The sequence below is a fragment of the Cryptomeria japonica genome, chromosome 1 (genome assembly GCF_030272615.1).
Source record: "Cryptomeria japonica chromosome 1, Sugi_1.0, whole genome shotgun sequence".
Classification (NCBI taxonomy): domain Eukaryota; kingdom Viridiplantae; phylum Streptophyta; class Pinopsida; order Cupressales; family Cupressaceae; genus Cryptomeria; species Cryptomeria japonica.
The window spans coordinates 415,227,468-415,255,021 of record NC_081405.1 but is presented as its reverse complement, the minus strand read 5'-3'; the positions used below and the strand labels follow the sequence as shown (position 1 = coordinate 415,255,021).

Sequence of the window (27,554 nt, the reverse complement as noted above, 5' to 3'; positions counted from 1 at the left end):
GATGAGCAATGCATGACAGGGAACTCGTGAGCGCAGTCATTGAAATTTGACAGAAACAAGTTAAGGTTTCGACGGAATTCCAAGTTGGACTAGCCAAGAACTCGTCAACGGACGGGAAAAAAACAAGATGCCGTTGGGGTGGGAGTGGGGCCAAGTCAAGCAGCTCAACTTCCCGGCACTTTGGTTGACACGCAAATACAAAATGACAAGACCAAAGATGAAAAAAGAAAACACTCCTTTTATTTTTCATTTCATACATAAACAGTTGGAATGTCAGGTGACGGAGTTTTCGAGTCCCACGTCGGGGGAAGTGAGAAGGAAGGGGGATGGGGATTTGATGATTATTAGCATTAGTAGTTGTTAGTAGTTACAAGTTTCACCGGCTCTTCTGGGTAGGTAGGGGGAGTGATCGCGTGTCAGCTCTTCAAGGCCGGTCAGCGACCTGGAGCCCAGTGCCGGAGCTCTCCATGTGACCACCGGCCTTGCTTCGTCTGCTTCTGTGTGCTGCAATTTCAGGCACTTTGGTTTGATTCTTCACAGGGGCTTCCCTTCCCTTCCCTTCCCTGCGGTGTTGTTTGACCGCATCGCTTTCCACCCATTTTTGTGAAAAACTGCCGTGTTGACCTCGTCCATTGCGTGTTTTCACGGAATTCGGCCTCTTGTTAAAGGATTTGAATGAATGACACCGTTAATTTACAAGCTTTGCGTTGGCGCTGTGATGAGACTTGTAACATGGTAAATAACATGCCATTTTTCTTCGCTTTTTGTGCTTCGTTTAATCACATTTTCTAATTTTGGAATTCGTTTCCCCCTGCTGCATTGCCATCAAATGTATCTCTTCCGCTGTATGTTTTCCTTTTCCTGCTTTGCATGCTTCTTTTATTTCGAACAAACACGCAAATAAATGCCGGTCTTTTTGCGTAATACGTGCGTTTTGTTTTCCGCGACTGCAATGAGCAAAGCATTTAAGGAAAGAACATAAATTTTGAAGGAGATCAGAAATGACGTTTTTTGTTTCGCTTATGACTTGTGAAACGATTTTGGTTGGACATATGGTTTCCAGATCTAATGGTGTTGCTGTTTGTGTGCATCCGAGAAACGTACATTGCTTGGCAGTTTCACAGAGGAAAAATGGTGAGGTAGGAGAAAATGTACCCCAAGAAAGGATCTTATGAACAAAGCGGGATAACTTCCCTCCCAACCAAAAACCCCTAAGACAGACCCACAAAAGAAAAAATTGTTTTAATTTTGTGTACCCAGACGGGTGGGCTTCTCGCGCTGAATTTACGTGGATTTAGATAGGCCCGGGTCAGGGCTTCTTAGCCGATGTCCTATTGGAACTCTCTGCAAGCCTACAAAATTCCAATTGTACATACCCTCTAAACAAATTTTACAATTTTTTCTATAGCAGAAGCAGGCCATGCTCTAATGTTCCAGAGGCATATGAGTAACTCGTCATAAATTTAGGCAGATTTGATAATAGAGATTGCTGCGACAGGGCTTCTTAGTTTTCTACACTGGAGTTTACAAATTTGCAAATGAAACAAATTCCAGTTTGGGATCTAAATTTTTCTGGATGCAAAGACCTCACCCTTTTCCTTGTCTTTGTCTGGTTTTTCCTTACTAAAACCAGTTATTTTTGTTTGAGTTGTGCTTTGAAAAAAATAAAAAAACGGTTATTTCTGTTCTGGCAGAATCGTTCATCAGAAATTAGGGAGGTAATTTGCAGAGAATGGGGGTTTGAGATTGAAAATGTTCTCTCATATGCGTGATCAGCGAAATACTTGGTGTACGGGAGGATAAAGTCTGTATAAGAGACTGGCAATTCTTCAAATGTTAGACTCATTTACCATACTAACAATAGGTCCTCCCATGTCTTAGCGCTTTTGCAATTAGTTTCCTGGAAAAAAGTTGGAATAACAGTTTTATTTTTATCAAGAGCCGTACCTACAGAATCAGTATGCTTGCCTACCAAAACAATTGCACAAGGGATTCTTATTTTCTTTCATGCATTGAAAGAATTAGGGAGTGAAAACGTTCTATAGCCCGAAAACAGCTGGAAAAAATATTTATATTTCTCAGAAAATATAAACACTACTTTGTTCTATTTAAAAAAATCACAGAGCCATTATTTCATAAATTTTAATTAGAGTTCCTGCTAATATTTGTGGCTAGCCTTACCATGACGTGTATTGATTTTTGAAGAAAAGCTAACAAAATTTGGCAAATTGGCGAATGATAACACTTAAAAGTTCTACTATATCTTTCTCATAATATGTACATCTTGGTGAGATAATATATCATTTTTTCATCCCCACCAAAGGAACTTGGTATCTTCTGTTGCTATCTCTTTGGTTTCATTTTCCCCCTCTCTTTATTTATCTATTTAGTCAAACTTTTCTATGTGAAATCTGAGCTATCTATTTCCATTGAACCATAATTTTGAAATGGAGTAAGTATTTCATTCTTGGGCTTGTCAAATACGAATCGAGTTCAAGGATTCTCAGAAGTTTCCTTTTATTTGTCCTTCATTTCTTATCCTTTGAGAGCGTGCCTTTCCTCTCGTGTGGAATTTAGTTTATTGATTACCTTCTTGCTAGTAGTATTAGTGATTTAGGTTGCGTTGCTTTCCATTATAATTTTTCTTTGATGTTATAGGCAGTGCAAATTAATCTGGATGAAAAGTACGGCCTAAAGAATTTAAGAACTGTTACACAGAGATATGATGCTTAACACAAAGTCAAACTCGGGGCTTTAGCAAGGTACCCACTACTCATTGTCTTTGGTCACATAGACTTGCTATGGATGCTGAGGTCTGGAGTGTGACTCAAGGCAAGACCTCATAGATATTAATATAGACCTACAAAAAAATCTGAAGAGGAAAACCCAGAGTTATGCAGGGATGCCTCTTTAAGGATCAGGGTGATGACTTTGATGATCCAGTATGCTGGAGACTTGGGGACTTGGCCGGGGCATGCCTTTTCTTCAGGACCAAACAGCTCTCTCCATTTGGTGCATTAAAATAAAACATGACCTTTTCCCGAGGAAAAATGCTATAAACCCTTAAAAAACTAAAAGCGGGAGGATTGTCACTGCAAATTTCAGCACTTTCTATGATTTTTACAATTTCAGCTTATTTTTTTATGGCCATTTCCAAAACTCAGGAAAATTTTTAGTTCCTGATACCAGTTCCCTGCATCCCCTTGTCCCATAATCTTGAAGAGATACTGGGAAAACCTGAACGGCATTTTGAACAGCAAAAGTATAATGCATAATTTTGAAGATATTTTTGTTGTATTAAGAGCCAATGAGGCAATTGCTTTATAGCTGGCAAATGTTGGAAATTCTGTGTTACTCCTGAATGTCTGCATATTTCTGGCCTTATGATCATGTTAGTAATTACTTGGCATTTTGTTGGATTGCAACTGTCATTATTGCTCGTATGTTTCTGGATTTGATTTGATGACAAAAACTTGATCCACAATCAAATCCAGAAACATATGAGCAATATCGACATGGATTGTGGAAATTTACTATCATTAATTGCAACTGTCATTCTATAATATATTTAAGTTAGCACCAAGAAGCAACTGCAATAAGTAGTAACATTCTGTATCCAAGATTGGCATTTAGTTTTGCATTTTTATGTCTATTTGCATGTTTAGACAGCTGTCTACACAGTTTAATGTTATAAAACTATGCACTTTGAGAATGCGCTGCTGTTGTATAATTCAGACAGCAGAAAGATTTTGCAGGGTATATGCCCAGAGTGTGCAATTTCTCAGGTAAGATGGAGTTTCATCCTTGTACTGTTGCCAAACGTTAAGAACAAGTATACCATGATTCTCATCTCAAATGAGTACTGGATTCTGAATGGAACTTCGTTGTTACTGTATTAACATCCATTGTCCTTCACTAATCGGAGTCAGTTCTTCATAACGCTTTATTATTTCTTTGAATTTCTTTTCACGAAGCTTGGAATTATGTGGCAAGTGTAAGCAGAGAGGAATATCTTTTGACGATTTGTTTCTGAACAGGTGAAGGGAAAGCTTCATTTGAGAGAAGAAAAAATAAATGGGTTAGAAGAAATTAACTGGAAGAGAGGTGTTCTAAAGACAGAGATGATCCATGGCAAGAAGCATATGAATACATCTAGCATGGCTAGAAGTAGAAGAGATGGTTTAGGATCTCCAGAATCAGAAAAAATATTATTGCAGAAGAATGACAAAAATACACAGAATATTGAAATGTCTGAAACTAAGGCTGCTTATCCAAATGGCAAGGCTAATAAGTTTGATACTCATGAGTTCAGCTGGGTTGAGGATATCCCTTGCTGTCCGGTGTTCCATCCTACAAAGGAGGAGTTCGAAGATCCATTGGCTTATATATCGTCTATTGCACCTCAAGCGTCCAAATTTGGTAAGTTCTAGGCATATATGTGAAATGAGATTCTGCTTTAGCTTTTGCCTGTTTTGTTTGTGTTCACACACAATCCATGACACGGATTGATGATGTTCTTGTAATCTACACTAATTCACAGATATCTTTCAATGCACTATCAGTCTTTCTGTTGATGGATTAACTGTCATTGATCTCACTCATGTTGTCTTGAAAAAATACCTTGCTTGAATGCTTAACAAAATAGACTAAGAGAAAATGAAATTACAAATGGGAATTGGAGCAATTGAGTGCACTTTAAGGCATTCTAGCTTCAATGCACTAACTGAAAGAAGCATTTTTTTCATTACAGAGAAGCATGAACTAGTTGATGGAATACTACGCAAATGAGGATATGATTCAAAATACTATAATATGTAATTTAAGCTGCATTCTATTAGAAGCTTTATGGATAAGTATTAGTTCTGAGTTGGAAATGTTGATTGCCAGGTATTTGCAAGATAGTGTCTCCCTTGGTTGCCTCGGTACCTGGAGGGGTGGTTTTGATGAAAGAAAAAACTGGCTTCAAGTTTACAACTCGAGTACAACCTTTGAGACTTTCAAACTGGGATTATGAGGATAAAATCACATTCTCCATGAGTGGAAGGCAAGTTAATAGCCAGTTTATTTTTCTTGAGATATTTGTGCTTCATTTGTTTCATTAAATTAATAAATATTAATGTGATTATGAAGTTGCCAATATTTGTTTGCTGGTGATGCTTGTCCAGGAACTATTCCTTTCGTGAATATGAGAGAATGGCAAACAAGGCATTTGCTCGCAAGTTTTCAACTGCTGCAAATTTGCCTACCAAGTTTGTGGAAGAGGAGTTTTGGCGTGAAATAACTTTGGGAAAGTCATCAACTGTTGAATATGCATGTGATATTGAAGGAAGTGCTTTCTCAGAATCACCAAGTGACCCGCTAGGAACCAGCAAATGGAATTTAAAGGTTATTTGATGCCCATTTTCCTGAGTTTAGTATTCTACATCCATTTATTCATATTGTTTGTTTTTTATAGCCACAAGAGATCATGATCCTGAGTCCTGACTATATTGGATTCTGAAAATTTTCAATCTGTATATGCAGGACCTGTCAAGAAATCCAAATTCCATGTTGCGTCTTCTTGAAACTGCTATTCCTGTATTATTCTGTCCTTTTAAGAATATGTTTCGTTTTTGTATACAGAGATAATATTTCTGTGCTTTGTAGGTTAGATTCATGTGTTACAAATAGCTAATAGGAGTTTAATGCTTGTCATACAGGGTGTGACAGATCCTATGCTTTACATTGGAATGCTGTTCAGTATGTTTGCATGGCATGTTGAAGATCATTATTTGTACAGGTACAATCTATTCTTTCATACCTGTTATTGTAGTGGAGCTGTTTATTATAAGCTAACTCAATTATATAATTTTTAGCCTATTAAAATTATAGCTTAAACTATACATTTGCTTACAATATTATGCACTTACTATCCTTATCATTGTTGCAGCCTGAATTATCACCATTGTGGTGCACCTAAGACATGGTATGGTGTTCCTGGCAATGCTGCTCATGATTTTGAAAGGGTAGTTAGGGAGCATGTTTATGATCAAGAAATGCTTTTAGACGAAGCAGAGGGTACGCTATACGATTTACTTGTAGGAAAGACAACAATGTTTTCTCCCAAGACTTTATCTGAATATGGAGTTCCTGTTTACAAGGCTGTTCAATTGCCTGGCGAGTTTGTCATCACTTTCCCTCGAGCATATCATGCAGGATTCAGTCATGGTAAAATCTTTTTGCAGCCCTTTGTACATAAATTGCCTTGTCATAACCTTTTGACACAATTGCTACGTTGCTTTAGAATCTTCAAGCTGCCGAAAGTTACAACCTTTATTACTGGGATTAACTTCCAAGCTTATGTATTTATTTGGCTACATTCTCAGGATTCAACTGTGGAGAAGCTGTGAACTTTTCCACGATTGACTGGATTCCATTTGGGGCAGCAGCATGCAAGCGTTATGAGTTTCTTAACAAGGCAGAACTTTTGCCTCATGAGGAGTTACTCTGTAAAGAAATGATGATTCTCGCTGGGGAGAAATCAAATTCTCATAAAGGAGCTCATAGTTCATTTTCTGTGGATTTGGAAGTGCAGCTTCATTTGAAGATTGCATTTGTTAAGCTCATAAGTTTCCAACATCAGGTGATTTGGTTACTAAAAAGGCTAGGGGCACAGATAAGTTTTTCACTGGGGCACACAAGTACCACTAGGTGCTTTATCTGCAAGCATTTTTGCTACGTGGCATACCATATGTGCCAGTGTAATAGCCATCCAATGTGTCTCAATCATGGTATGATATGCAACTTAATTATCTTTTGGTTTATTGAGAAGGTTGTTTGTAGGTGTATTTATGGCTTCAATTGTTTCTTATGTTTTGGGTTGGTTTTATAATCCACAGCAAGGGAGATTAGAGAATGTAACTGTGGCAGCATGCGAACTGTCTTTATAAGAGAGAATTTTATGGAGATGGTTTCTGTTGCTCAGAGATTGGAAAAGGAAGGAATTCTTGGTAAAGCACCATCAAACTTACCTGTAAAAGATCATACGGAACGAGATGACACAGATTTGAGAGAAAGTTTGCTTAATTGTGATGACTTTGTGGGATATGTTCCATACTGCCATATAGATTTGGAGGAACGCACTTGCCTAAAGAAAAACCTAACTGGTGAAAGTAGCAGCAGCTGTGAGCCACTATTTCAGAGAAAACGACATTTGGAAAGCACCATCTCTTCAGGAATAGATGGTGATGCATGTACATCCAATATTTCTCATATAAAGGAGCCATCAAATGTTTTAAAACAAGGCACTGTTGTGCGGTCTTTGAAGAAGTTGCATGACAATATCTACAGTGAATCAGAGGTAACTAGATTTTGGTTTAAATCATTTGTTTGTGTATTTAATGAAATTCTTTGAGACTCAAAAATCTCAAATTTTGGTCATTCACAGCATGGAAAAAAGTTGATTCTCCCTAGCAGAGGGAGGATCTGGGATAAATCCAGCTTGGTTAGGCACAGTCCTCTTACTGTGCAAAAGAATTCTTTGGAGGAGCGAGCTCAGGGGTTTGCTAATTCTACTACAAATTTAGATGGCAATGAACACCAAAGGAATGATGATTCTGAGTGTGAGGCAGACAGAGTAAAGTGTCGCCGTATATCAGCTCCAAAGAAAAAGAGTTTGGGAAAAACTATTGCAAGATTGAATGGTTCGGAGCAACAATTGGTATGGGTTGATATTTTGTTGTCTCTTTATCATCTATTTATCTTTTATGTCTCTAAGTGCTAAAGACTAGACATCTTTTCTCATTAATTTTATAAGCTTTCTCCAATGACCATTATGCTACTTACTAAAAAGGCTTTTTGCTGTTGTAATTAACTGGCTCAACCAATTTAACAGGCTGAAATGTCTAACAAAAATGTTTTGGTTACCCAGAGTGAACATGACGTAAAACGGGACAATAAAATTTGTGGCTTGCTTCAAAGTCCAGATGGGAGATATTTGCTTCTGATTTCTGATATACTATCAGAAATTAAAGTAGAAGCTTCACCTTTCAAGGTGATTGAAATGGGAAATGACATTTTTATTTCTTTTGATACATGTGAGTTTTTTAGCTGAACAGAACATTTTGTTGCAGATTCTCGGTAAGTGGAAATCAAAGGCAATATCCAAAGGATTGGATCTGAAGGCACATCGGGTTGATATTCAATCGGTATCTGGCTTTGATAAGGTTGATCCTAATAAGCAATGGGGACTATCCCACAAGGTATTCAAGTTTGTTTTGTTACAATTAGAACAAAAATGCATACAATGTAATGTTTTCATCTTAAAAGTGCACTGCTCTCATAATCCCCTTTGATTTTTTTGTTTAGTCTATATGCACACTTCCAGTATTCCTATTTTTGAATGAGCTTAGGGACTGCATTGTTGTTATTCCTGATTAAAACATGTGACAATCATGATTTTCTTGAATCATTCTTGATTATATATAATATTTAGCAATCAGGAACAGACCACAATAAACAATTGGTGTTGCAGCCTATTAATTTTCACTTAGCAAAGTGGGTTAAAGCACTTGTTTATAGTAATTTCAATGACTTATGAGCATTACACTTTCCTTCTAAGGCATAATAGAATGCTGGTCTAATTTTCTTGATTTTCAAGTCTATTTCATGGACTGAACATTAGAATCTAATTGAAGAAAGCTTTGGGAATGCTTCAGGATTCATAACGCGATTTCTTGTCATTCTTCCTAAAGCTTTTTGAAATTTGAATACTTAAAAAGGTTTTGAAAACTGTTACAAACCTCTGGCCACCTCAAATTGGTGGAAACCGAGCAACTTCATGCTCTAAGGGTTAGAATCTCTAAAAGTGATTTTGGAGTCAAAATGTCTTGACCATCCAATTCATCCCGAAACAGGTTTGAATAAATAATTGCCTATCTAGTGATGGACCTCTCCATGAGACCTTTTGAGTGTGTTTAAATGCCATTCAGGGTTTTGAGTTCTGACTGTTGGATTTCAGTATATTGATGTTTAACCTTCAGAAGTGAAGTCTGGCCTTTAGTTCTAATGGATAGATTCTGGTTAATTTGACACTAAATGTAAAGGATCCAATAAACTATTTGAAATAGAGCAACCCTAAGACAGTGAATCACATTAACTCATACCATTCATGATTTCAAAAATAAAATTCATTACTTTCTGTTGGTGTGGCACTTGATCAAGTAACAGCTTTCGTTACAACTCATCCCCCTCGGTATATCACTGACAGTATTGAATTTTATATGCTGGTGTTTCAATATTTAAAATATTTACATATACTATTCTTTTGCATATTTTTAGTTTGGTCAAATTGGCCTGGTGTAACACTGTTTGGTCAGGAAGCCATTACGAATGCCAACCGCTATGGCTTATGAGGAAGGAGACAGTGATTTGCTGCTACATAAATTGTAAATTCAAGGATTTATCTTATTTATCTTTGGTTATGCTCAAGCCCCTCACTCTAAATTTCCCAGCTATTATTTATATTTTTTAAATTGATAGTGATCAGATACAAAGCCAACAGCTCTGCTGGCCTAAGTAAATAGATTATATTATCTTCCTCAGGCTAGGCTGTGCTGAAAAGGATAGTGAATGCTAGCTGATTTTACTACATGATTTCAGATATATTACCAAATCAAGAATAATAATATTCAATCGACCATATTATTTGTTATTATGTCATATATAATATTATTGTTTTTATTTAAAGCTATTACATTGTCAAGGTCCAATGATAAAAGGTGTATTTGGATTTATCAGAGAGCACCAATTTAAATAGCAGAAAGCTTTCAATCAAACTTTATTTTTTGTTTAGAACAGCTGTATTTGGAGTGTATAATTATACATATACTTTGTTTTGCATGCGTCTATGTAGTGCAAAACTATAGGAGAGAGTATATTAATGAATGCAATAACAGAAGTCCATTGTGACACTCTGACATGAGATGAAGAATAGCTATAATTTTAATGGGCAACCCTTTTCCCGATTGCTTGGCTTGTGGTAGCCAGAACGACCTGCTCTAAGTATTTAAAATTGTGGCAAAGATAAATAAAACAAACATTTATATTTTTAATAAATGCAGCAGCATGTACTGTCTCCTTCCTCATAAGACATAATTTTTAGCACTAATAAAGCCTTTCTTAGTACATCAGGTCAATCTTGACACACTAAAATATATGAGTACTTTTTATATAATTTTTGTTTGAAACGCCAGCATATAAATGTCATTGTTGTCACTTTATTGCCGAGGAGGATGAGTTGTAACAAAGGGCACTACTTGATCAGCTACCACACCAGTGGGAGTGATTTCTAAATTAAAAAAGTAACTAGCTCGGATATCTTAGATATATATCTACTGGAAAATGCTTAGAAATATCTTTCTTAAGGTGTCTATTTTTAGATTTGTCCCTGTTATAATAGGCACCTCAAGAATTATATCTCTTGGCATTTTTGAATTTTTTGATAGATATATTAACATACCTGAGCTAGTTATATTCAAAGGCATGCATTTACAATTTTACATAGCAATATGCTAAACTACTACCATTACAACCATTCTGCAGAGAGGTCCAAATATTTGTCCTGAAATCCTCAGCGGAAATATTCGTTTGCTTTAATTATTCTTGTTTATCCTTTTTACTTTGTAGTACCTATTTTATGGTAGATAGTGTGTTTTGAAGCTATCCTGTTTACAATAGAACTATTACCACAGTATGAATTTGTCTCATGGTGCTAGTAGTGCATGCCATTTTTGTTTATAATTTTGTATAAGAAACTGAAATGTTTAGCAAGCTCATAACTTTTTCTTAATGTAATTATTGAGTCACAAGAGGGAATACCAGTTTGCATGTTGCTGTTAAGCAATTTTATGGCCATTAAATGGACAACTAATATCAAGCTTCAATTCTTTTCACAGGGATGCATTCAGTTAAAAAAAGTCCTACAAGGACAAGAAGCTCATTTATTGGAGCAGTTGATAGAGAAGACATTTTGTAAACTCATTCCTGCTACTAAAATCACAGGCCAAGCCTTAAAGTCCACAAAACTAAATGGCATTTCAGGCAAGAAAAGAGATTTTGATACTATGAACATCATTTCTAACACAGAGGACAGTAAAATGTTAGACGGTAAGGATACCACTAATGTGTCAAAAGTGTCAGAAGTATCCACAAAGAAGTCTGCTCAACTCAAGATGAAAAATCCTGCTATTGATCAATCTTCCACCAGAAAGTGTGAAGAACTTCCAGACAAGGAAGTGAAGGATGCTTACCAGAGTAACGTTGACAAGTTTTCATCATCTGCCACCAACCAGGAAAAGATTAGATCAGTTCGCAGGAGAATTATCAAGGAATCAATGCAAGCACATGGAAAGAATGAAAAGAAGTTAGAGGAAAAAGAGCAGCTGAATTTGGTAGTTGAAAATATGAAATCCCAAATGAAAGAACAGAGGATTTCAAAAATGCTGACTATTTTAACAGATGAAAGTCTCCAGGAGATTCCATTCTCTACCAATATGGTTTTCAAGTCAGACATAGACACTGGTTTAAAAGTAAGAAATAGAAAGAACTCCTTAACTGACAATAAGGGGAATGACATGGAGGAAAAAAGCTCTGGAAGCCTATCTGTGCAAGGAATAGAATGCACAAATCAATTTATCTTGGACAAATATAAGCAGCCTGAGCAGGATAAGTCATCTAATAAGGACATAAAAATCAGGAAGGAAATGACAACAAAAAATTGTAGAAGTCCAAATTCAAGAGAATTGAATGGTGAACTATTGGATGTAGACGAGGTAAATTTTGAAAATAAAAAAGATAACAAAAGGGTTAAGAGGCCTATTCCAGAGCACTCAAAAAGTGATACTGGTACAGTATTTGAAAGAACAGCGTCTCCTTACATCAGTCGTCTGAAAATCAAAGGTCCATCTCTGCCAGATATTTCTGAAGCTATTTCTTCTGTAGACAACAAAGTTCACCAAGATTTGACCGACTTCAGCATAATTCCAGCTGTAAGTTCTTTCGCCGAAGGATGTGATAGCCAGGTGGTGATACCAAAGAACAACAATGAAGAGGAACACAATCATCCTCAGAAAGCAGGGAATAATGTAAAGATATACATGCATGAACGAGTTGATATCAATATGGAGAGAGAGAAACAGACTCCAAGAAGTTTAGTTAATACTGATATGTATCCAAGTGGTTTTAACTCAGATCCAGGCTCTACAAAATCAACATTTTCAAATTGGGACCATGAGGATAAAAATAAGGCACAATTAAAAGAAAATCATTGGGCAAGATCACCTCTGCAAAAGCCAAGAGTTACAAAACATAATGGCTCCGCTAACGCCAATGCATCAAACTATGGTTCTGAACTAGGCAGCCCTATTGGGATTGGGGTTCAAAAATTCCGAAAGCTTTCAAACCATTATACTGGTGGGATGAAGATTGGTTGCCATATTAATAATTCAGATGCCTCAAGTGGGTCTTCAGTTATGTTACCTCAACATGGGTTCTCTGCAAATTCTGGGTGTGGTGGGCCTCAAGTTAACAAACAAGAGTGCTCAGGCAAAATAAAGGGATCTAGATTTAGTGACATGCATAGCTCAGCTGTCAAACATCAAAAATTTCCAAGATATATGGATGGTAAAAAACATGATAACTGGAAGCTGACACAAGAAACTAAGTATTCAAATTCACAAGCAAGATCACTGTCTCGAAATCCATTTGATAATGCTTCAGCTTCAAGAAAATGGCCAAGCGGTTGGAGAGAGTTGGAGTGGAAGGATCAGCTTCTCCAGGTGCAAGATACGAATTTAGTTCAGTCAGGTTATGAATATGACAGTTCGAACTTGCAAAAACATTTTCACAGGACCGAGTTGGAGCAGGGAATTTCTTCTCAATTAGAAGGGCCCTACAAAGAGGAAACTGCAGAGGTGCAAGTAAGATCATTCAGAAACAATTGGGGGGATGTGGCTTCCAGTTCACTTAAGGAGTGCCAAAGCTTAGAGCCATCAATAGATGGAAACTATTTTTCTGGAAGACAAGTTGAAGATGCAACTCCAGATGCTCCTTTTACATTTAGACGTAAGGTCTATGATAGATCTGGATCATTTAAGAGGGGTTTAGAGGGGCATCAACCAATTACACTAGCAAGCTCTAGTTTTCTCAGCTCAACAGAACAGACAACAGATGGTAATTCAAAAGGCATCAGAGAAAATTTTGTGTTAGACTTTGACAACAAAAGCATCTCCTACCCATATTCTCCACGTTCTTCTGGTCTAGATTATCCAAAGGAAACAAAGGCACTAAAAGCAATTGCAGCTAATGATAACTCTTTCCCAGTACAACCTGATTCAATATACTTTGGTCCTCAAAGAGAGGATTATCGAACATCTCTCAGCACAAATGAACAGGAGATGAACCACAATAATTGGACTGAGTTGTCCCTGTGTCAGATGAGTCCTGTCAGTCCTCATGTTGGTTCCTTTTTTACCGAGAGCAAAAACATATCAACTGTAAACAGGGATGATTGGTCAAGTCATCGGAACTGCATTTTAAATAACAGCAAGGATAATGGAATGCATAATTCTGGGGTAGTCAAGAATATTCATCCAGATCCACATCAGATATGTTCCACTTCAGAGTATTCTGCATTGCAATTTGATAATGGTGCCGATCGAGAGATTATCGGAGAGAGTTCTAGACTAATTGATTGTACAAAAGAATCCCAAGCTCAAACAGACTATAGCCAGGCCAACGTCTTATGGTCAGATGCGAGACCATCCACATTAGAGGAAGAAAGTGATTTTGCAATTGATCTGCAGCCTTCTAACAAGAGCTTGCATTACCAGGATGCATTGTCAGCAAAAGTGGACTCAGCAGAAAATGGTTACTGGCCATCTTTTGTTAGCACCTCAAAGAAGCATGGAGAACAGTTAACACATCAGCAGCTTCTAATTGAAAAGTGGGGTAGAGCTTGATCCAAATCTGATGCCTTGCTAGGTTATTACATACTGACAGAAGTCTTTATGTATCGGCAACCTAATTCTACATGACAGCAACATTGATTTTTTTCCATTCATTGCAACGACTACCAGCTTGAAAGGGTCAAGAGAAGTAGCCTTTTCGATTGCTTCTTGGCAGTTAATTTTGCTATTCAAGTCAGTTAAATTGTGGACTGACACTAGAACTCATCATCTTCCAGAATGCCATGGCGAAGACAAGAAGGGTTTCATCACCTCATATCATCCTCTGTTGGAATGATGTGGGAGAAGTCAGTGGATTATCAGAAAATGGGACCTGATGTCGTGGCATTATGAACGATTTACAAATGAAAAATTTGTCCAAGGATAATTTTTCAATTGCCCAATGAGAGAGATCCGAGAATGGCTACAAGACCTGCTGACCATGCTGTACAATACATTAATTGATTCTTTCATTTTTGTTATAAGCTTGATGACTACAATGCTCTTATTTTGTTTATAAGCATTGAATTCAAGGTTATCAGGCTTAAAAAATATTCTTCTATCAGAAGGTGCTACGTGCTACGGCACTTGGGTGTGAAACTGGGAATAATAAAGATTACCCTGATAGAGATGACTTTTGCTTGCCAGCTTCCCATTTTTGCTGGCATAAAAGATGAACGCGTAGTGAAGCAAAATTCACATTTATATTAGTGTCCTTTATCTTTTTTATTTCTCAATTTCTTGTCACAAAATGCAATTTCATGTGAAATATGGCCTAAAATGTATATGCTCCTGCCAACATTTTAACCACTTCTGCTATTGCTGGATGGTAGATCATATGTTGCTGAGGAGGTGGTTATCTACTCTTTATCTTTTAGAGTGATTTTCTTAAGTACAAGTGAATTATTAGAAGTTCAATAAGTTCTCATTATGACAGATTGCACTTTTTTTTGTTTTTATTTTATATTTAAAAAATATCGATAGCTGAAATGTATCAGAAGATCAGTTTTGTTCTGAATTTAAATTCCAACAAAATTTACAATCCGACTATCGTCTTCTTGATGCTTTTGCGAAGGATTATTTTTCATAGTTTTGCATACTTAGGAAAGCTTAAGAGCTCTTGATTGTATGGAGGAAGACGAAGAGGCATCCTCCATATGAGCATCTCCAAGCTTTCCATTGAGATCGAATGTCTTCTCTTTAGTATTTTATTGCACGGGTCTCTTTTGTTGTTTTGGTTTACATCTGTAATGTTGTTTGCGTTTTTTTTTGATCTTTCAAATTCCTTCTACTTACGGCGAGTTTTCCAATTACCTGCCTATTAGTTTTCTTTTGGTCTGGTTGGTATTGTCTGCAACTTAATTAGAGTCATTGGTTTTAGTGATCCCCCGAGTCCGGAGATGATATATGCTTATAATCTAATAAGCTTTTATAGATTATTTTTTCTAAATGACTAGAAACGAATGGAGAATAGGCTTGACAAAAAAGGAAGAGAAAGGAGGAAGCAAAGTAATGTTGAAGAGGGAGACATAATCTTTAATCCCTTGAGGGAAAGCTCTTGAGAACCATTTTTCAGGATTTGGCTCCTTGTGAGATCCTAGATGTCATTCTGGTGCGTTACATGCATAAGAAATTATGGCTCGCTAAAGGAAGAAGGTTCTAACTCGGGATGGATTTGGATACTGATTGAGGGTTGAAGAAGGGTGTGGAAGTCGGAATATAAAAAACGTAACTCACCAAAAAGTGTCTTTATGCCCAACAAAAAGTTCACACCTCACATTTATGGTGTGTCAAAAATCCACGTGGGTATCCCCTTAGACCAATTGTTGACATAATTGACTCCTCACCCTACAAGCTAGCTGACCACCTTGCTAAGGTAATCTCTTCTTTGTTAGGTCATTTAGTTCATTAATTAAGGGCTTGCCTTATTTTGTGGACTTTATCGAGGATAAAAGATGGATATCATAACAACATATTGATTAGCTTCAACGACAATGTTTACTTTATTAAGGTGGACTATATCAAGGATAAAAGGTGGATCATAACAACATATTGGTTAGCTTCAATGTCGTGTCATTGTTTGCTAGTCTCAATTAATGATGCCATTACTATTGTCAAGCCCAAGATTAATGCTAAATAGCTTTTTAAGCTTACCTAGTTGAGTTGTCTAAAATCAACTTTTTTTTACCTTCAAGGAGTGGTATATAAGCAATTGAATGGGGTTGGCATGGGTCACCACTATATCTTGTTATGCTCAACCTTTATATGGAGCACTTATAAAGAATTAGCTCTCCACACCTTTCAAACTTAGATGGTGGAAGGGATGTGTTGATGACAATAACATATGTTGGCCTCATGGCATGGAAAATTTAGAAGAGTTTCACTATCACTTAATTAACATTAGTGAGTGCATCAAGTTTGTCAAAGAGCTTGAATTAAACAACACTCTCACAAAGAAAGAAGATGGCTTTTTAGCTTGTTGCTTCTTTAGAAAAAGTCATCCACATTGACCTTTGCCTCCATGTGTCTTGACGTCACTACCTAACCCAAAAATCTAGTGTTTGAAAGACATTTGCTCCAAGGGCCTTTTACATTTGTGACATGGAACACATTGATTGAGAGCTTGCCCATCTAACTAAAGTGTTCAAATTGAATGGCTATTGCAACACACATTGTCAAAGCTTTTAGGCAAGCCAATACCATTTGTAATCCTAAATAGAAGGTTTTGATGCAAAGTCCTTGTCACCCTTCTTTACATTGCAGGCTTCTCTAATAAAATATCTAAAATCATTAAAAGAAATGGCTTCAAATGTACCTTAAAACCCAATAGTTCTATCAAATGTCCCATCACCTCGACTGGAGACCCTAGTGGCCTTTGCCTTAATTATAGGGGTTATAAGAGTGTTCTTGTGGGACCTCATACATTGTTGAGATGGGGCATTCCATTCACTCAAGGACCAAACAACATTATGTTGACTTAAGACATAAGTGGGTTGTTAAATTGACTATGGTAGAAAAAAAGTCCCATTCCAAACACCACATCCACTTGGAAGAGACTTGAGTCTTCATTAAAGAAGAGAACCCGTTCAACATAAAACCTAGTAAGACCATTATAATCAAATGCCACTTGTCTAGCCTCAACCAAGATGATGGGTAGACCTTCAAACTAGCTTGGGTACCTTTGTTGAATTCCCTTTGAACATCCTTTGCTTGAATCTTCTCTCACTGGGTTGGCCAACCTTCTCCTAGTAGGCTATTCCCTCCTTACTTCCCCCTTTCCTTGCCTTTAGTTTAGTTATGTTGGACAATGTCCTTTGTTGGTAGTTGAATGTGGCTCCTCTCTTTGCCTTCTCTTTCATTCCATCAATGTGCTCTATTCATTGGTATGTCACCCGATATGATTTTGTGATTCCTCTTTCTAATTATCTTGGCTCATGGTTTCTCTTCCACTACATTTTATCCTTTCCCTATTTTAGTTGTGTTGTGTTGCTTATTTTTTTCGTTGTAAGTTTATGCAATTTGATTTCTATTGTCTTTGTTATTTTGTGAAACTAATTGATTATATTTTTGATTAAATTTTCAATAGCAATTTTGGCTTTATTAGTTTCAATTTCTTTTATCATCTTTTTGTTTGTGCATCATATACATTTTTTTTTTTTTGATCGATAATGGGCCGAGGCCATAAACTTTATTAATTTGAAAACAATAATTACAATATTGTACAAATTCAGTTCAGTGTGGGCACTGGTAGGAAAGAATCGAATGAAGAAAACCTAATAACTTATGTCCCTGGTAGCCAGAAATCCGACTTCTTAAGGGATTACAATAATAATTTGACCAATACAACTTCTTGTTGATAGTTTAAACTTGACTTTTACATCATGGGGCCGACTTGTAGGTGAATCCATCAAGTGCTAAGGAACGAGCAGGGAGACCAAGGATTTAGTCGAATGCTGACCGAGCTGGGGATGAGCAAGCTAGATTTTGAATTTTGCAAACATAGATCAATACTTCCCTGCACACTCATAGTTAAAATACCCATATAACCACATAAAATCATGGAAGGAAGGAAGCCGCCTGCATTGGCTCCAACTAGGACTTAGATGTAGAGCCCCTCCCCGATCAAGCTCCGGTTAACTCAGTTGACCAGGGTTGACCCTATAATAAATGCTATAATTCAATAGGATGGGCTATGTTAGACGGATATAATATTTAAAATAATTTAGTTAGGTTACAGGGAGCGTTATTTTTACAATAATGTATGTTTAGGAATTAAATATCTTCATATATAAATATATGAGTTAAATAAATATATAAATATTGAGTCATATATACAAATGCATAATCTAATCTTAAATTAATTATTTTATTCATACGTTCTTATTTTATATATGTTTTTTTATAAGCATATAGGAATTTAAATACTTGATTTTGATGTTTTAAATTTTAAATTCTGTTGGAGTTTAACTTTTTAGAGATTATAATAATTTCTTTTGTAAGATATTCGACCATAAGGGATTATTTTTAGTCCACCCAAATTTAGGCAAGTCTCGATTTAATTTTCTAGAGCAATTTCCACTATGGGTTTATTTGGCCCTTAGTCGAGATTGATAGACACATTTTTATTATTGTTAAATTGAATAATAGGTTTTAATAATCTTTGTGCCAGGACTAATTAATTTAGTTCCTAAGTAATTAAAAGGTTATTGGAAATTATTGATTAAATGAATTAATTTATTTATTTAATGGTGGGATTATAATAATTTCCTCGGAAGAGGATATCGTGGTGGAATTACATATTTTCGAAAATAATTCCCAGACCTGGATCTTGCGAACTCTTTTAGCCTAGATGGAATCTTATACTAAATAGAGCAATTAACATTTTAACGTTTGACACTTCAATTTTCAATTGTTCGATAACTTAATATGATTACGTTAAAATCATATTAATAATTAATTTATAGACGTAAGATTTAATCGAGTATAAAGGAGGGATGTATTATCACGGACAGAGGAAACTTTTTAGGAGACAAATGATTAATTTTGAATCAAGTAATTATATTAATGCCTATTTAGTAGAAACAGATCTAATTAATAATTATAAATTGCAAACGGTAATAAAAGGGACATTCGATATGAATTTATTATTGTCCCTATAAAATCATATTGTTCCGTTTGATTATAGGAGTCATCTAAATTTGTTATGATAGGAATATCCTAACTTCGTCGTCTAGGGGTTTCATAGAAACCTAAGGCTTCTAGATAAATTTGTTCTATTCATCACTCACGTTAGAAGGACGTTTTATTATAACTTAAGGTTCCGCATGGAGCAACCTGTTAAGTTGTCACATCTAATTAAGCATAGGTTGCATGTAATTAAGTGTTCAAAATTTTTTTTGTTGTGTGTGTTTTTGCCCAAAAGTTTGGTCATGACATCAGAGACCGGTGCCCTTGAAGTTCCCAGAGTAAGGTTGTCTTGTAAAATTGCATTCTACAAAAATGAAAATATACAACAAACCAGAGCCATTACAACCGTAGTAAAAAATCAATAGGGTTAAAGGTTAGCCGCTCGGGAGAGCAAAAAGAGGCGAGGGAGCCCAATGTACCCCAACCACATGATCCCAGATGCATGTAGGTGAAATATTAACATAAGTATCTACAACATCATACCTATAACCACGTAAATGTAAATGTGTTAATATTTCTGCTTTGCATTATATGAATACACTTGCATCTATGTGTGTATACTTGTGCTGAGATAGATACTTCATTAATAAACCTATAGCATAAAAGTGCATCCTTTCTACGTCCTAAAATCGATGATATAAATATGTGAAAACCACTAAAAAAGTATTGCATATCATAGGAGTTATCTTAAGCGTCTACATATAGTATTAGTTATCCTAAACGTCTTCAAAAAAGCAGGTCATCTTCTATCTAAAAATAGTAAAGTATCAGAGTCTTTCAAACAGATTAGCTTGGCTTAGATTAAACATATTGTTGCCAACAACATCTTACTCAAAGGCAATTCCTTTCCCTCGATCCCCAACTTGGTCTGATGGTGAACCCTTTGGCGAAACAGAGGAATTCAAATTCTCCATCTCGGCTATCATGTCCATGTTGAGCCCTTCGTCCCGAAGGTATATTGCCAACCAGTGGTTGTAGGGAGGTGTTTCACATTGAACCACCACATGAGGAAGTTGACATTCCTCTAGATGATGGGCCGTCTGTTGGCAAACTTTGCGGGATTGTCATGAATCAGTATAGGGAATCAAGGAACTTGACGGTTGTTCCACATTAAGATATCATAATGCCTTGGCTTGGGGGCCATAAGATTAGAAGTAACATTAACCATTACCCGGTCAAGCTCTATCAAATTGCTATGCTTAAAAACCTTTAAACATAATTCCCTGATGAAATCCCTATTAGGCTCGAAATGGAGTACTACGGCTAGGAACATAGAGGAAATATCAGAATTTGCTCTGGTCCTATCCTCATTGTTGATAAAATCTTCCCCTAAAATTTGAGTAACCCCGTTAATGACCAGGTCGTGGGGGTATTTCATAAGGCCTTTCAGTTGAGTTGCCGTTATTTCCCCAGAAATGGTCATCTGTCTTTTACAGCTTGAGAGCTTGAGTATAGTATCCATGATGTTTGTATTTTGCTTAGCAGAAAATGGAGAGGTAGATAAGAAGCGACCTAAATAAAGCAAAAGGTCTGTCTCGAAAATTGGGAGTGAGAATGAATTGAAATTAATGTGAGTGAGCCAAAATAATTATTCCTCATCAATGAGCATTGGTAAGAGTACTTGCTTGAGAGGCATATCGTCAAGAAATGGATGTAAAGCCATCCTCGAAATTCCATCATTCGACATTGCACATGCTTATTGTTTGATTAATATTTGCATGATCAACATGTGCGGAGGTGATTGATGCAACTCAGCCGTCGAGATGAAATTCTCAGTAGAGGGTATGCCTAGATTTCAAAATTCGAAGTGGATTAATGAAGTGATAATTATGGGAGAGGAAGACATCAAGCATTAGGATCGCCTAGACAATGATTTCCAAGCAATCTCCAATCTAATAGCCAAAGCCCAAAAAGTAGATAAATGAATGGAAGTCGAATATATATATATATATATATATATATATATATATATATATATATATATATATACGTATATACATGCATTTATGCATGTATAAATATTCATATATCAATCAAGGTATATATGAGTTTTGGAGTATATCTACATGAATACCGATATATGTAGATGTAACTACTCATTGAGGAGTGAATCCATATATATATATATATATATATATATGTTTCCTTGCAGATGCATTTCTTGAGCTGTGAGGGGAGGAATGACACACACACACACACACACACACACACACACACACACACACACACACACACACACACACACATATATATATATATATATATACATGCATTTATGCATGTATAAATATTCATATATCAATCAAGGTATATATGAGTTTTGGAGTATATCTACATGAATACCGATATATGTAGATGTAACTACTCATTGAGGAGTGAATCCATATATATATATATATATATATATATATATATATATATATATATATATATATATATATATATATATATATATATATATATATGTTTCCTTGCAGATGCATTTCTTGAGCTGTGAGGGAGGAATGACTTATATATATATATATGTTTCCTTGCAGATGCATTTCTTGAGCTGTGAGGGGAGGAATGACTTATTTTGAATTCAGGGTTTGGACCAATGGATTCTTGTTACTGAATATGTAAGGAAGGTAAAATGGATCAGGGATGGAGAAGAGAAGGGATGAAGGGTAAAGATGATCTCGCAGAAGGAAGGCCAAAGATTCAAGAGGAGTGATAACACAAACCTAGGACGAATGAAAAGCCTGAAAGAGCAGGCTATTTCTAGTATCTGGAAGAGAAGGTGGGGGGAGATGGGGGATTGAGCCCGGGTTACCAGCCTGTTGGGGATGACATATGAAAACATTTAGGTGGATGAAGGCACTGCCTTATCAGGTAGAGCATTGGTTTTGCCTAAGATTTTGAGTTCCTTGCCATCTGCTTCTATGTTAACAAGTTCATTTGCTCTACGTTTTCCTTCTCTGTAAGTATGATTGATGATAACAGAGTTGAAATAGAGAAACAAATCCCTAGCCCTTTTGATTAAATTGTTGATTTTCCAGTTGCAAGAGATACCTGATCTAAGGGAATTGATGATGATCGTAGAGTCTCCTTCAATTTCTAGAATTTGGATACCTAATTCATGGCAGAGAAACATCCCTTCTAACACTGTAGTGGCTTCTGCCACATTATTGGTGGTTGTCCCTATAGGTTTAGCGATAGCAGCCACTTCTTCCCCATCTCCAGAGTGAATAACACAACCTATCTCGGCTATACCAGGGTTGCCCCGAGAGGCTCCATCGAAATTGAGCTTGAACCAGTCTTGGGGCGGAGGAGCCCATTCACACTTACTTCTATTGGATAAGTTGTGCTTATCTCCTAAACCAATATACAAGGGGAGGATTATACCGGTCCATTTATTCCTAATTGATTCATCCCTAAGAGAGAATTTTGTGTGCTTCAAGGGGGATTTCCTCATAAAATTATTAGCGATCTCAATAATGGATGCCTCAATTTTGACAATCAGTGTTTCCAAGCTGAGAGCTTTATCTTTGAAGATTCTTCTATTCCTTTCTTTCCATACTTCCCAAAGGAGGATCGAGGGAGATATAATCTAGATGTGGCCATAGTGCCCATAATTTTGGGATACATGCCATCTTTGAAGAAAAGAGAGGAGGTCCTGTTGATAGGCCAGACTTAAATTGAGTCTATTAAGTAAGCAATGCCAGCATGATGCTGTGAAATAACAATTGAGTAACAGATGGTCCACCTCTTCCTTGCTTTTGCAACATAAAGGGCACCTAGAAGGGCTTGCAAAGCCTACTTTCCAAAATTGCTCTTTGGTGAGGATTCTCTTTTGAAGAGTAGTCCACAAAAAGGTTCCAGCTTTTGGGGAGCATGCCTTGTGCCAGCATAATGATAGAGGGAGATTGGAGGCCGACCTGGTTTCTAACTTATGAGCCGCTTTATAGCCCCATTTAACACTGTATTCCCCATTCGGGGAACCAAGCCAGATCAGATGGTCTTGGCTCGAGTTAAATATCAGTTTTCTAGACTTGAGGATAGAGATAAGTAGATAACAACTTCTTTGGTTGGGGGGGGATACTAAGAGGGGCTTCCAGACCCATCTTAAAGCTGGATCTAATTTAGGAAAGGAAACATAATCTCTGACACAGGTTCCTAAAGATAACTCCAATTCTTGCTTTAAGGAATCATTGTGGATTAGGCTGTGAAGAGGGGGGTATCCACCCCAGGAGTCCTCCCAGAATAGAGCTTCATCGCTTGTACCAATATTCTACGAGAGTTGTTCAGAGAGGAATTCTCTGCAATAGGAAATGAAGTTCCAAATTTTGGAACCTTTGGGTAGGAGAGAGGCTCTAAAAATGCTGGTTGAATAAGAACTACCTAGATACTTATTTTTAACTATTTTAACCCATTTCAAATATGGTTGTTTGTAAATTTTCCATACTAATTTGGCTCCAAGTGCCCTATTCTGACTATCTATATTCCTGAAGCCTAAACCTCTGTTCATTTTAGGTAGACAGAGAGCATCCCATGCTATTAATGCATACTTATTTTTATCGCCTAGTCCTTGCCATAAAAAGGATCTTAATATCCTTATAAGTCTATCCCGAATGCAACTGAGGATCTCTAGGCAGGACATGTAATATTGAGGGATTGCTGATAGGATTGAACAGATCAAAACAATTCTACATGCTAAAGATAGCCATTTGCCTTTCCAAGATTGCAACTTTGAATCTAATTTGGCTAGAATGCTATCCCAGAGCTTGGTCACTCTAGTCCCTTTATCCAGTGGGAGCCCTGGGTATATGCATGGAAGGGATCCTGACTGGAAGCCTAGAACCCTAAGAATATCCTTTTCTACATTGGAATTGGTGTTAAGAAAAAAGACCTTGGTTTTGGTTTTGTTTACCTCCTGATCCAAGACTCTCTCATACCAATCCAAAATTGTTTTGAAGTTTCGGGCCTCAGAAAAGGAACTATTCCCCAACAGTAATGTGTCATCTACAAATTTTTGGTGGGTTACCGGTTCGACATTGCTTGTAATTCTAATCCCTTTTAGGTTGTTGAGTTCTTGAGATTTCTGGATGGTCCTACCAAGGCCTTCTGCCATGATAGTATATAAAAAGGGGGAGAGGGGGTCTCCTTGTCTCAAGCCCCTAGAGCTTTCAAAGAAGCCTTGTGGGGAACCATTAAGAAGAATAGAGAATTGGGGGGTAGAGATGCATGCATAAGTCAGGTTAATCCAATTTTTATTAAAGCCAAAGGCTGCCATGCATTTGCATAGGAATCTCCAATCCACTTTGTCATAGGCCTTTTTGATATCTAGCTTGATGAACATAGAGGGTCTAGAGGTAGTATGAGTGGAGTGGATTGCCTCATGAGTGAGAATGACCCCGTCCAGGATGGATCTCCCAGGAACGAAACCTGACTGTTCTTCCGAGATGATAACTTGAAGCAAAGGTTTGAGTCTATTTGCTAATGCTTTTGTGAAAATTTTATAAAGTGTGTTGCAGAGGGAAATCGGTTTAAATTCATCCAGGGTGGCAGCGGAGGCTTGTTTTGGGATGAGGGAAATAAAGGTGTTGTTAATCTCTTGAAGGATCCTACCTGAATTCTTGGCTCCTTCAAGAGCATCAACTAATTCTACTCCCAGAAAATGCCAGCATGCTTGAAAAAAGGCAGTTGGAAAGCCGGGAGCTTTATCGGGGTGTAATTCTTTAACTACTTTCTCAATTTCCTTTATTGTGAAACTCTGATTGAGAGCCCTATTATGTTCGTTAGAGATTAGTGTGGGGATATTTTGAAGGAGGCTTTCCTGGGTAATCAAGTTGGAAGATTCCGACTTGAGCAGGGTTTGGAAAAAAATTGTAGTATGATTGGCTATACCTTCAAGATCTTCTATCCAATTGCCATTACCATCAGTTATTTTAGTGATTTTGTTTTTGCTCCTTCTAGCTTTAGTACTAGCATGAAAGAATTTAGTATTTCTGCCTCCATCAGCTAGCCAAGTATCTTGTGATTTTTGTTTCCAAAATGTTTCCTTTTTTGATAGGATGTCTTCATATTTTTTCATTAGGGTTTTCTCCTTCAAATATCGTTCTTGATCCATACCACCCTTGATCACTAGTTCATTTAGATCATTTAGTTCAAGTTCAATTTGGCCTTGGCTTCAAATATGTTGCCAAATTTTTCCCGGTTCCAGGAAAGAAGAGCTTGTTTGGTCAATTTAAGCTTAGATACAAAGCAAAAGAGCTTGGACCTGGATACCTTGTATGACGACCACCACTTTTCTAACATATCTATGAAATTATCTTCTTTTAGCCACATGAGTTCAAATGGACATTTCACCGGCTTGAGGTCTTCGGTTAAAGATAATAGGGTCAAAAAGTGATCCGAACCTGAGAAGGGGAGAATGGATGCCTTAATTAGGTTATTGTTGAGGAAGCTCGAGTTATACTTAATAAGGAACCTATCCAATCTTTCTGCTATCATGCTGAAACCAGATCTCCTGTTGGTCCATGTGAAGACGCCATTATCTGTTTAAATGTCCATGAGGTTATTCTGAAAGGTCCAATCGCTAAAATCAACTAAGGATTGAGGCTCTCTGGAGCATCCACCAGATTTCTCATCTAGACTGTTTATGGCGTTGAAATCGCCACCTATAATATAATCTCTGTTCTTATTCTTACTCATGAAAGAGGATAGTTCCTTCCAGACTACTCATTTTAGGTTATTTGGGATAGGACCATAGACATTCATCAAATTAAATCTAAGGTTATTACTAATGCATTTGATATCTAATCCCATCCATGATCTGTTGATCTCTATGGTATCAAGAGAAATGCGACTGGGGTCCCATTTAATACCTAAGCCTCTAGACACCCCAATCGTAGGGACACCTGTCCCATTGTACTTTCCTAAATGTTTCCCAGAAGACTCCCCAGTCAGAGAGTGAAGCTTGGTTTCCTGAAGAATAGTAATTTCAGCTTTTACTTTGAATATAAAACGCTTGAGGATGCACTGCTTGTTAGGGGCATTTATACCCCTAACATTCCAAGATAAAAGCTTCATGGCTATGTGGGAGGGAACTTCCCCCTCCCTACATTGAAAACGTCTGTTAGCTTGGTTTGGTCCAAAGCTTTCCCATCCATAAGTCTTAACTCCGAATTCGATCTTCTCCCTCTCTTCTTTTGAGAGGATTTGCAATTAGGTTTGTTTCTACCCACCATGTTGAGGCCTAGACTTAACGGATCATCCTCCATAGTTTTCCCTTCACTAAGACCAGGGGGAACATCTCCATGAGTCTCTATCTTGAAAGATAATCGAGGGGAGGGACGAGGGGGAGATGAATTAAACCCTAGATCTAGCCGATCCTTATTATAAGTGAGATCTTTTGAGCCTTCCTTTTATAGGACATCATCAAAATCTCTGTGAGCATTTGCATCAGCCAAACCACGCTCCACAATTTCTAGCTGCTCAACAATGTCTGCTTTCAAGGAGTTGGTAAATTCAAGTAAATTTGTGGTGTTGTCTTTCATAGGAGCCATGGCCGAGGGGTGAGAAAATGTGTCAAAAGCAGGCAGGTCTGCCCTGGATTTGATGGGCGAGGGAAAGCCTTTTGAAGAAATATTCCTAGGAGGCACTGGTTGAGGCTCGGTAGCTAAGGGAAACTGGCTATTGTCAAGATGCGTTTTGTCAATAGCAGAGTTAGGGTTAACTTTTGTTTATCTGACAACATTACTCTTGTGGCAAGTAAATAGTTCTGAGGTGTCAATGATGCCATCGTAAAATGAAGGAAGGATCTCCCACTTTCCTTCTAATTAAATTATATCAACAGGGCTCAATTTAGGTTTAGTGGACTTAAGGTCGATTAATATTTTTATATCTTTCTCATAATTGTTATCCCTAGAGTCTGTAAAGGATACACATTTCCCTAACCCTTCCTCTAATGATTCTATTAATTAAGGTGTATGAAATTCCACTGGAAGAGGGCCAATATTGACCCAATATACGGAGCTCTTGAAGGAAAAGGTTTTAGGATTAAAATTGGGAATCCAGTCAATGTAGTAAAATATGCAACCGTTAAGCAATAATTCTTTACTTCTGAGCAAATCCTTCTTAACCCTAGAATTAATGCATGAGATTAATATACATTGAGAGCCCAGATTGAAAATACTTACTAGTTTGTGGAATTTGGTTTCCCACCAATCTTTGACTTCATCATAGTTATGAGATGACACTCTCCATTTAGCAACGAAGCTGTTGTTCTGATGGAAGAAGACATTTTTCTCTAGGTCGACTAAGGCTACCTTGATCATGTGAATTCGACCACTAGGGTTTGGGGGAGGATGACATGCTTCGACTTTCCGTTGCGTGAAATGAGAA

General features: G+C 37.1%; 1 protein-coding gene across 3 annotated transcripts; it reads left to right on the top strand.

The window, feature by feature from the left end:
• The first annotated feature begins 283 nt into the window (after positions 1 to 283).
• Positions 284 to 14,719, top strand: LOC131065393 (uncharacterized). 3 transcript variants are annotated; one of them, XM_057999901.2, is made up of 13 exons: positions 284 to 735; positions 4,038 to 4,419; positions 4,888 to 5,044; positions 5,166 to 5,385; positions 5,524 to 5,577; positions 5,700 to 5,779; positions 5,930 to 6,207; positions 6,366 to 6,770; positions 6,879 to 7,339; positions 7,427 to 7,699; positions 7,910 to 8,032; positions 8,112 to 8,240; positions 10,935 to 14,719. In XM_057999901.2, exons 1-13 carry the CDS (start codon positions 676 to 678, stop codon positions 13,995 to 13,997), a joined length of 5,685 nt encoding a protein of 1,894 aa, XP_057855884.2. In that variant the 5' UTR covers positions 284 to 675; the 3' UTR covers positions 13,998 to 14,719. The 3 variants fall into 3 exon arrangements, with proteins under 3 accessions (XP_057855884.2, XP_057855890.2, XP_057855877.2); XM_057999907.2 differs by having other exon boundaries at positions 734 to 845; XM_057999894.2 differs by lacking the exon at positions 284 to 735 and adding an exon at positions 871 to 1,139.
• Positions 14,720 to 27,554: the final 12,835 nt, after the last annotated feature.